Raw genomic sequence first — 12,136 nt, 5'->3', positions numbered from 1 at the left:
TCTTTTCTTTTTTCTGTACTCAGATGGCTGATGGCTGCAGGAGGTAGCACTTGGATCTGCAATGCCTACAGAATGCATCTTTTTACCCTGGATGTCTCCGGTGGCATTTTCTTATTATAGCACTAAAGTAGGGTCCATCTCTGAATCACACCCATTATCCCGAATGGCTAAATTTGCAGTGTGAACATAATATACACTTTGCCTAGTATGTGATCTAATCTCCGGTTAGAGGTGTGGTGGTATGTCACTGGATATCCTTCAAAAGTGTACAGGTTCTACTTGTTTTATATTCTGTGACCTTTGGAAATCTGCTGGGATCCCCTAAACTGTAGTACATCTGGCTTGGCCAGATTCCAGGATATGTCCGCCCAGCTAAAAGATCTTCGCACTAAAACCACATTGACAACACGAAAGTCATAGTAATTCAATCCATGAGGGACACAATTGTACAGCCCTATGTGGTCACAAAGGCATCAGATCACATTGGTGCATACATGCCCATAGATTACAGCATAGGAAAATGTACAAGATTAAAAAAAAAAAAAAAAAAAAAAAATCCAGGTAATGCAATATCATAAACAAAAAAAAAAAGTGGGGAGGTAATACCATAATGTGGAGGTGAATATTCACTAATGCTGCTACTTGAACTGATGCAGCTTACTACAGGAGTCACTAGTTACACTGCATAATGCATGTATAAACAAACAGGCATTCAGTGTCATTCACATATACAGATGTCGCCAGGCTCAGCATTGCCACCAGACAGCTATCCGCAGATTTCTGGTGGATGGCGATCTGGTGGCAGGGGACAGTTAATGGCATCCATGTACTACCGAGAATGGGGTGCATGAGCATCTCGCCGTGCCACATTCTGGTGCAGGGTGTCACACGGCAGACAGAACGATGAGAGTGGCTCCATCTGTAGGTTTCTGCCCGCTCACAATAGTAAATATCTAAGTAATTGCTGCCTTTAAGTGGTAAAATGCAAGGTGTAAAGAAGGGATGCAGTAACCATGATGACAGTGATAATGTTGACATTTACATTAGGGATACATTGGTATGTATTCAATGCTGTTTGCGAGTGGTGACAGAGAGCAGGGCTTCCTGCTCGCTGTCACCACTCACTCTGACAGTATTCAACACTGCCTCCGCATCCGCCAATTCCCCCTCGCTCCGTTTTTTGAGACCCGCGGCTAAAAACTGCGAGTTTCCTGCACTAGCCACGGGTCTCGCCGTTTTGGGGAATTCTCGCCGTCTTGTGACGGCGAGGATTTCCCCACAACGTTGAATAGTGTGAGCGGCCGGCGCAGGGGTTAAACAGCGAGGATCACTGGTTTTCAGCAATCCTCGCTGTTTAACCCCCTCGCCAGCCGCTCGCTGTGGCATTGAATACATGCCATTGAAATGACAGTGTGAATAGTCCAGTCATGTGAACATAAAGAACGTAAATATGATGCACCAAACCCATAATATTAGTTAATCTTACGGGGATTTTTTTCTTTACCACCAAATGACTAGTTTATTAGGCTGCAATTACCCTCCTGCAATGTATACTAAGTGCACAGATGTACCCATTTATTTATATAAATTAAAACAGCTAATTAGGTCTCCTCTGAAAGGACTCAGGCACAACCCTCTAACACAGGTATGTCCAAACTGTGGCCCTCCAGCTGTTGTGAAACTACACATCCCAGCATGCCTTGCCATAGTTTTAGCATTCACTAATAGCAAAACTGTGGCAATGCATGATGGGACTTGTAGTTTCACAACAGCTGGAGGGCCATACTTTGGACATGACTGCTCTAACAGATCCATCTGTATACAGATAACAGCTTTGCATTGTTCACCCCTGCAGGCATCAAAGAAAATACATGTACCAGATGATATCACGACATGGCAGAAAGCACAGAAAGACACTAGGGTATATTACTAATGCTTCTAGTAGATTATAGTATATTACTAAAGCTTCTAAATATGGTTGTGTTGCCCATAGCAACCAGATTCTGTCTATTTTCTAGAACGCAATAGATAAATTATTGGTTGCTATAGGCAACTTCACCCCTTCATGTTTAGAAGCTTTAGTAAATGTACCCAATGTGAAGTCATATACAACTCAAAGTTGTCTGAATCATGTACGTGCACCTGGCAATTTAACACTTGGTTTGTGCATAACGATAGGGTCAGTTATGAGGTGAGGGACATCATTTTGCTTCTGTTTGCACACATATGTTATGACTGGTAGCTACCAGCACGGGTTTTGTCTATTTCATTTACCACAAATAGTTTGAATTCCTAGACCACAAACCAGAGGGTCCCCTGCAATAGTCCTGAGGCACCCTAGGGTGCCACAGCACACAGTTTGGGAATCACTGGTTTAGGAGACAGACAGACTCCTGCATACTACTTAGCTAAAGGATAAACATAGTACCCAGCATTATCTAGCTCTCTGTGCAGCTGCTGTCAATATGATAGATATAGAGAATTCTGCATCACATTCTTCATTGAGAGTCAGGATGAGAATGATGGAAGCATATTGTATAGTACACAGTGCTGCAGCCATTGCTCTGCAGCCATCCCCCATGCAGACAGTGCAGCAGGTGCCCACATTACTCACCTCCTGAAGTCAAATGGCATGGTGCACCGCCTCCCACCGACACCGGCTGCTGACTTAACAGGGGCCGCAGAAAGCGAGCCTGGGTCACCGTCTCTCTATCTTCTTCAAGCCTGCCGGCTAGACACAGAGGAAGTGACGTCAGCAGTGCTCGCCGCGTCAGCTGTGATTGGACGGAGGGGACACATCCGGCCCCATCTCCTGGAGGCTCAGCTATAGCCACGTGGGGTGTTCTCATATGTCCCAGGCCTGGCACACTTACCCGGTCATGTCCCGGAGATGGGTATCCTTATTTGTGGAGTTGGTAGCCAGGGGTCAGTGACTGCTTGCCTCACTTGTAGCAAAACGAACAAAGTATTAGCAGAGCTGCACTGTGGAAATGAAAGAGTTAATCTGCTTCGTTGCACTGGGTTTACATTGAAATGAAAGGCAATGTCTGCACTTGCTAAATGTTTTCTTTAATACTAGGGCAGACATGAAGCATTTACAGAAATATGGTATTGTGCAGAGTGCTACTGCTTTCAGGTTATATGATTAGTCTAGTATGGATGGAGCAGACATCTGAGAAAATACCCTGCACTTGCAGGATCCGCTATATCTGTATGACCCATGCCTCGCTTACCTTGTGCTTTTATGTTTGAGAAATTAATATTGATCTTTTTGCTTGACAAACTTTCTATGCAAATAAAAGCTGCTATTCCGCATGGTTACTTCAGACACTTACTTGTAAGGTCCACTGACTGTCTTTTCATCACCTGGATATACAGTAGATTACCACTGCAGTGCTGAGCGTATATTGGCTACACTTCAAAGAAAAGCTGAAGTATACCCCTAGTAAGCAAAGTTCAATATTGTATGTGATTGAATAAACAAAGTGTTATATTTTATGCTGTTTTGTTATATGTCATTATTTGCAACATTTGTTAATAGCTGCTGTTTATTTGGTATTTTCGCCCAGGGAATACTGAAACACAGAGTTTTGACATTTTAAACTTTATTTGGTTTAAAATGTAATGTTTATTTGAAAAGCATTTACCACATTCAGGGGTAGATGTAAGAATGATCATTATGGGACGGAAGCGGTATCAGCTCTGTTATGGGCACTGATAACGCTTCTGCTCCATGTATGACAGCTGTAGGGAATTGTACTCAGTGACAGGACATATGCACCCCTGTCTATATCGGCACTGCTATCTACAACAAAGCATGATTATATGTAAGGGCTGTGTATTTACAGACACCTGCAGCTATCGATTTTATGTTGCCCGCTGCAAGTGTTGTTTTCAATCCTCTGCTGCTTCATCTGGAAAAAGAGGTAAAGCAAAGACGTATCATGTGGTTTAATACAACTAACCTGTCAGGTTTTTAATGTAAGTGCTCATGAATGTCAATTGTTTTGCTCTTGCAATATAATCTCAAGTTGCAGTTATGGCTGCCTGTGCTAAGGGGCCAGAACATGCCACAGCATGGTTTTACTGCAGGGAGATAATGCCAAACAAATCTTATTGACTTTTTTTGACTCCGTGACAAAATAATAGATGAAGGGGGGCTGTAGATGTGGCATATCTAGACTTTAGTAAGGCATTTGACACTGTCCTACATTGCAGACTGCTAAATAAACTTGAAAGTGTGGGATTGGATTATAAAACAATTAAATGGATAAGAACCTGGTTGCAGGATAGGAAACAGACAGTTGTAGTAAATGGAGTGCATTCTATGGAGGGACATGTTACCAGTGGAGTACCCCAGGGATCTGTACTTGGACCAGTCTCTTTAATATCTTTGTTAGTGACATTGCAAATAGTATTGAATTGAAAGAATGCCTTTTTGCAGATGACACAAAGATATGCAACAGAGTAGACACACCAGGAGGGGTAAATCAAATGACTGATGATCTAAGTAAACTTGAGAATTGGTCAAGAGCATGGCAACTACAGTTTAATGCTAAAAAATGCAAAATTATGCACTTGGGACTCAAAAACCCAAAAGCTCAATATAGTATCAAGGGTACTATAATGGAAACTACTGAGGAGGAAAGGGATCTAGGAGTCACTATTTCAAGTGACTTGAAGGCAGGAAAGCAATGTAGCAAAGCAATGAGGAAGGCTAGTCAGATGCTTGGTTGCATAGGGAGAGGAATCAGTAGCAGAAAAAAAAGAAGTAATAATGCCACTTTATAGGTCATTGGTACGGCCTCATCTGGAATACTGTGTCCAGTTCTGGAGACAATAGGTGAGATTTAATAGGATGAGAGATTCAGAAAGTGAGAGATTTGGTGAGAAATCTCCAGTTTTTTTAAAGCGGCAATCATTCACACTTCAAAATCAGTGGTTTTGCAGTGTAAATGATTGCCGCTTTAGAAAAACTGGAGATTTCTCACCAAATCTCTCACTTTCTGAATCTCTCATCCCATTAAACCTCACCCCATATCTTCGGAAGGATATAAATACATTAGAGACTGTACAAAGAAGGGCAACTAAAATGGTGCATGGCCTACATCACAAAACTTCCCTGGAAAGACTAAAATATCTTAACCTGTATAGTTTGGAGAAGACAAGGGAAAGTGGGGACATGATAGAAATCTTCAAATATATCAAGGGTTTTAACATAGTACAGGAGGGAGATTTTCTTCAAAGGAAAATAAGTAATAAAACACGAGGACATGCACTGAAACTGGAGGGAGGTAGGTTCAGGGGAAATGTTAGAAAAAAATACTTCACAGAAAGGGTAGTGGATAAGTGGAATAGCCTCCCATCAGAGGTGGTAGAGGCTAAGACAGTAGAACAATTTAAACATGCTTGGGATAGGCATATGAATATCCCTACCTGAAGGATAAAAAAGGGGCAGACTAGATGGGCCAAATGGTTCTTATCTGCCGTCAAATTCTATGTTTCTATGGTGCTGTCTTATGCGCTGGGGCCCCTACACACCCATTCACGGTGGTCCTGCACCACCTGTCCACATGATTCCTTACACTGAATCGCAGAACTCTTATGCTGGGTACACACCTAAAGATTTATCTGCTCAACCTGTCTGGTGCAAAAAAAAATCTGGAATAGTATGTGAGCAAATGACAAACAGCATTTGCTCCCAAATAGTGAAAATAGACAACAATTGCTTGGATAAATTTGTTATATCAGATTGATATATCAAATTTGTCTGACTGACCTTTGTCTCTTTTCCAGCATTTAGGAGCAATTTTAGATTGTCATTCGCTCCCATATATTTCCAGGTTTTTGTTCCCACCAGATAGATTGGACAGATAAATCTGTAGGTGAGTATCCATCTTTACTGGAGGATGGCTCCAGCCATCTTCCAATCAGCATGCTGACAGCCACTGACTGACTGGCTCCGAGCTAGGAGGCATGTAGAGACTTCTGCCTCACTGCTTTGATTGTGTGACCACCACTTCCCTTCCCCCTACTCAAAGCCCCCTAGAATTGTGGGCCACACCAGGACAGAAGCTGGTCGTGGTAACCAGACATACCCAAAATACATTTAGGGAATTCGGACGCAAATGTGTTTTGAAATGGACACAATATTCATGTCTAGGTAGTGGGTACTGGTCAGTGCCACTGCTACGCATCCCCCTCTGAGTTTGTTGCTAGCCAATGACAGGCATGGATTCAGGAAATAGCACATGTCCCTTTGCTTCATTCGCTAATCATGTAATTCATAAGTTGAATACCCAAACTTTCTTCTTTTGGCTCTCCAAACTTTTTGAGTCTACCTCACCTACACCCAGTCCTGTTTACCATGCTGCTAGATCACTTACCACTCCTGTCATGATATGGTCCAAGCTTATGGAATAGTGTCAGCTTCCTCTGTCTATTTTAAGATGCTTAGGCTACAGTTGTTTTGGCCTACTAGGCTGCAAACCACATCAGACCCTAATTTGGAGTAATTTGCTCTGTACACACTGGCCCATATATATCGCCAGTTCAATTGAACAGCCAATATATTGATGCACTGTTGGCCAGTGCACCACATCCGATGCCCAATATAGCAATAGTGATTGACAGCTCAATGGACAGGTGCATGCAAATGCACCAGCCCATTTGTGATGACCTTTCCGACGGATCAGGCAGACTGTATGGAGAATGCGCCGTCTGATCCATCTGTAGATATATCTGCAGATCATCTGATCTGCAGATATACTTATTAGTGTGTACCCAGCTTAAGGCTCCCTGAACCACCTGACTCTGCTCAGCCTTTAACAGCTAACCCAGGGGTATAAGTTCAAGCCACAGGCTCAGGCAAACCGCTAGTACAATGTCTAAACCAGGCATGCCCAAACTGTGGCCCTCCAACTGTTGTGAAACCACACATCCCAGCATGCCTTGTCATAGTTTTAGCATTCCCTAATAGCAATACTGTGGCAAGGGATGATGGGACTTGTAGTTTCAGAACAGCTGGAGGGCCATTGTTTCCATTGTGGTGCCTTTCTGTCAGCCTGCTGCACTTCTGCTGCCTAAAATACAATTCACTGGCAGGGGGTGTGAGAGGTAGGGGTCATAGGGTCAACAGATCTTAGGTCGCCAGTCACTAGTTCGACATGGTCCACCAAAAGTCTACAGACACCCAAAAAATCATGAAATCCTTTTTCATGTAAACATGTTGACCTAATGCTTGTGTTGATCCAATGACCATGTCGACCTATTTAATGCATCGACCTAGTGATGCAACCTATAGTGGTTGACCTAATGCTTGTAGATGTAGTAAACGCACTCCAGTGTGAGTTACAGGGCATGATAATAGTAATAATTTCATTGGTCTTTCATGACTCCTTATGTTTCTCATTAAAGAGGAAATATGTCTGGGAGATAGAGAGGGATTAACCTTCTGGAATTCCAGTAATTTAACATCTATCTGTTATGGGGTGCAGTTTGGGATATTTAAGGCTTCAAGCTCAGTCTCTTGGTGGAATGTTATGATCCACACCTCTGACCTATGAATTATGGAGAATATTAGTATTATTATTTTGATGAATTAAATTTCCCAAAGGAATTCATATAAATGACCTGAGATTTATTTATTTATAGTTTCTTATATAGCGCAGCAGATTCCGTTTGCGCTGAGATGACCACACGTTTTTATTTGTTTGTAACAGATGGCTTTCCTTATACCTTTTTATTATTATTTATCAAGTTTCCTATATTCTGTTATACTTTACACTTGGTAAACTGGGTAATATTAGGGTAGGAAGGCCCTCGTCTGAAGCTTATCTTGAAAATGTTTGTTTTTTGGGGCTAATCCTGTGTGGATAGCTAATTAGAGAATTCGCAAATCGAGGGATTATCGAAGGACTGCGCTTGCATGATTCACTGTAATCTTGTCCCCATCTCCTGCGGCTGTGGGTGGATTTTGTGTGGCTGCTGGCGGTAGGTGGTGGCTGGCCCAAAGTCTTGCCCACTCTAAGCTCTATAGATAGTTATATCATGTTGCCTACCTGACCCTCTCCATACATGAGTTGTGATATAAATAAAATATGAAATATATAACTGATATAACTCATACTTGCCTACCTGACCCTCTCCTTCAGGGAGAAAATGCTCTGTTCCTGGACTTCCCTGGTAATGTTGGATTGCTATCACCTGTGGTGAAACACCTTTCTTATCAATTACCTAGCTCCCCACAGGTGATGGCATTCCTGGAAGTCCAGGAACAAAGCATTTTCTCCCTGAAGGAGAGGGTCAGGAAGGCAACCATGAGTTATATATTTCATATTTTATTTATATCACAACTCATGTATGTGATAAACCATAACAATAGAAGATACTGCAGTGTTCCATGATTCATAGGAGGTATATTCAATGCTGCTCAGATGAGCTATGATGGCGGGCAGCGGGCAGTGCCAATTACTCGACCTTCATATCCTGCCCTCAGTATTCAACTGACCCCCTGTGGGCTCGCTGCAATAGCCCCAAACCTTGCCGTTCAGGGGAATCCCCCGGAACATAGAATAGGGCGATCATCCAGCGAAGGGGTTAAACGGCGAGGATGGCTTGTTTCCCCCCCTGAAAACAAGCCATCTTCGCCATAAAAACCCCCTCGCCGGCACATTGAATACACCCCATAGTCCTTACTATTGCTGGGTCCTTCTCTTGGGGTATCCAAAACTGGACTGGTCTTGTTGGCTGTGAAATCCAGAGCTAATGTACATGATAACGGATAGCCTATGGGTGCAGAAAGCAAGACTACTGAAGCCACGTGAGCGTGACATAAAGCTTTGTGATTGCGATAATGACATACAGTAGGAGCATAAACCAGTCGGATGAGCCTTTACCATCTGGTCTGGAGGATCTATTAAATAGTGTAAGTCTCGGTTGATTGTATGCAGCTTTTCTGTGTTACATGCTTTCTCAGAATGGCTTTGACAGGGTCATTCCTTTATTTCTTGAAAGATTAAGGTTTCTACTCCTTTTTTTTCTAGGAGGCTTTGGCAGTACTGCAAGTGCTATGCACACTGCTTTACTAACAGTTCTTCCAACAGTTTCCAACTGGGCGCCTTCACTTAATGCCCCCATACACCTGGAAGGCATTGCACCCAATCATACAATCTCGAGGTATTGTATGCAGATTGTGTGCGCACAATAATGCAATGCGCGGTCCCACGGGTTGGAGGATTGGTCCTCCCAATCAGTTGGCCTGTGCTTTATAGAACAGGCAATCAGTCATTTGACAGCTCACACAACATCAATTGTCAGACAGCCCGTTGTATGCAGCAGCTGGATTGTACAACGGATTGTATTACTGATTGTGAGTACATTGTGTGTCCAAAAACCACCAAGGACTGCTGGGGAGTTGAAGGGAAAGGTGGGCACAATTATGATTGTAAGCAGATCTTTCTGATGTATGGCCACCTTCAGTCTTGTGAAAGCTTCAATTTTATCCATTTGAGCCATTGAACCCAGAGTATGATTTAAGGTCCATACACACTGGGCGATGATGCCCAGTGTGTATGGACAGCGAGCCGCTTTCCCCCTGCCCGGCGCAGTCAGTGGGGGGGGGGGGGGCTTTGCATAGCGCAGAGCTATGCAAAGCCATCCGTAAAGCCGCTCATCTGCTGGCTGACTGACATGACAGGTGTGAATGCATTCCTGAAACACCCCCAATATCCACGTCTGCCAGAAGCGTGGAGAGCGGACGCAGTACGCGTCCTCCCGACCTGTTCATACCTTCACTATCCACGTTGAAGTGGAGTTGATTTTATAAAGTGTGGCGAGCGCAGCAAGCCACCGAGCCCGAAGCATGGCGAGGGGGCACGGATTACTTGATGTGTGATCCGCATCTGCTCGCCACGCTTCAGGCTCGTGGCTTGCTGTGCTCACCATACTTTATAAATTCAACTCCACGCCGACATAGATAGTGGGGGTATGAACAGGTCGGGAGGACACGTACCGCGTCCCCTCACAGGGATTATGCTCGCCATGCTTCGGGCTGGTGTGGATAGTGGAGGTTTTAAATGGATGCATTTCATGGAACATGGAGCACTGGCAAATGCGTCCTTTATTGTGCATGAGATGCACTTGCGCACTGCACCCCCCTTTGTGCAGGACGCACGCGCTACCGAACCACTAACCCTCTCCGTCTCCCTGACACGTACCCTGCCACAAGAATTACTGAGACGCACAAGCGTATGAGATGCTTGTGCGTCTCAGGCAGATAGAGCACCTCTCCGCCGGCGCCCAGATGATCGCCTCTCCGCCGGCGTCCGCCAGCGCAGGGGATCTGGCGGTTACCGGCGCTGTGTGAGAGGCGCTCACTAGGCTTGCCAGAGATGACAGGGACAGAGCTGCAGCTCGCGGGGACAGTACGGTGACTATGCTGCCTGACGGGGACACTACGCTGATTACGCTAGGCAGCCAACGTAACTTAGCCTACGCTGAAAACGTAGTGTCGGCTGGCGACGTGATAATACACAAGTACCAAAACTTTTTAAATATTTGTCTTTCTTTGAGAATTCTCAATTTTATTCACTCATACATTATATGTGTGTTATGGTTTTATAATAAATGTATATGTATTTGTACATGTATTAGTTTCAATTATTCAGTCAAACCCGAATGCTGTATTTATTACTACCAACTGCAACCCCCCGCCCACCCTCACCCCACCGCGGGACACTACCGGCCCTGTGCGAGGGACAGTCCTGCGAAAAACGGGACAGTTGGGAGCAGCTGTAGCTATACTTGTGGTTCCTATTTTGTATCACTACAGTAACTGTCTTTGGGACAAACAGAAAAGTATGTTACAGTGATTACGTGAATTAAATGCACTTTATTTTGTCGTCTATAACTTTATTTGTAACTAAATGTACCTAGTACAGAACACATTCCAAGCTCATAATAACTGTCATTAATTATTTTAAAGTGCTCTCTGTTCCCACCATATGTCTGGCTTGATTGTCATCCAGAGGTCTATGTTAGACCAAATTCCGCTTGGCTTGTAAATATATCACTTGCAGTGAAAGATATAACTCATAGTCAAACAAAAGGGATGCTGGCAAGTTAGAGAAGCTAGATAAACATTTGCACAGGATATAACACAAAACACTGTTTCCTCTCTCAATCTGAGGCGCCAAATAAAAATGTTGCATACAGTTGTCAATTTTACTGATCTCTTGTTTCACACTAGCAGTACAAAACTCTCAGGGTGTACAGTATACCTGTTATACTGTATCTGTAGCAGGCTGGAAAGGTCTTACTGCTGGAAAGTACTGGAGCTAAGACCGTGGTGCATGTTTCATAACACAGCATACAATCCATGAAAATGGTCAAAATGTGAGAGAAGATATTTGTGTAGTAGCGTCAGATCCAGGGTTCCCTATGGACCAGGAATTGTAAATTCATTTCACTTTCAATGCTCATTTGAAAAATAGTCTCCAGTAGTGCCATAGCTGCCTACCATTCTGCAGGAGACTCCCTGAAATAGCAGCAATCTCCCTCTCTCCCTCATAAGTCTAGCAATCTCCCTCATGTCACCTAGCCCACATTACACTGTTACACTTTTTGGGATAAAAGGAATGAGAGATAGATACATTTACATTGAATCATCAGCAGCATTTCCCAGCACTTGACAAAGTATAGTATCTCTTACTAACTGCTTTGGGGATCATTTACATTCGCATATAAGTCATTTAAAATGATTCCTGTCAGATGTAGCAGTACACATCACGCTTCAAGGTGCCACAATCTCTCCGTGTATGGATAAAGATACACCCTTTGGGTGGAGCATGACACGCCCCCTCAATGGGGCACTGTGCAAAATTGTACTACCAACTATAATCTCCCTAAAACTAGTTTTCAAAAGTAGGCAAGTATGAGTAGTGCTGTCTACAGGAGTATGGATTCTATGGTCGACTGTAATTAGGCCGACCCCAAATGGTCACCATCCAAGGTTGACAAAAGCAAAAGGTCAACACAGAAATGGTCTACAGAGAAAAAAAGGTTGACATTAGCTCTGGTGTCAGTTTGAAGATCTGATCACATAGACCCCCAATGAGTGTACTGGATGGCGCGGTCT

General features: G+C 43.6%; 1 protein-coding gene across 1 annotated transcript in view; it reads right to left on the bottom strand.

Annotated features, from left to right (window-relative positions):
• The window catches only part of ERGIC1 (endoplasmic reticulum-golgi intermediate compartment 1), a 121,979-nt gene extending 119,176 nt beyond the window's left edge, over window positions 1-2,803 (bottom strand). Inside the window, exon 1 of the mRNA XM_083181990.1 lies at window positions 2,615-2,803. Coding sequence (XP_083038116.1) covers window positions 2,615-2,634 — 20 coding nt within the window. The 5' untranslated portion in view covers window positions 2,635-2,803. The remainder of the gene's footprint in view (window positions 1-2,614) is intronic.
• Window positions 2,804-12,136: the final 9,333 nt, after the last annotated feature.

This window comes from Crinia signifera, chromosome 4, assembly GCF_055691185.1.
Source record: "Crinia signifera chromosome 4, ASM5569118v1, whole genome shotgun sequence".
NCBI classification, from domain to species: domain Eukaryota; kingdom Metazoa; phylum Chordata; class Amphibia; order Anura; family Myobatrachidae; genus Crinia; species Crinia signifera.
Note: the sequence above shows the minus strand (reverse complement) of the source record. Positions and strands in the feature narration are given on the sequence as shown.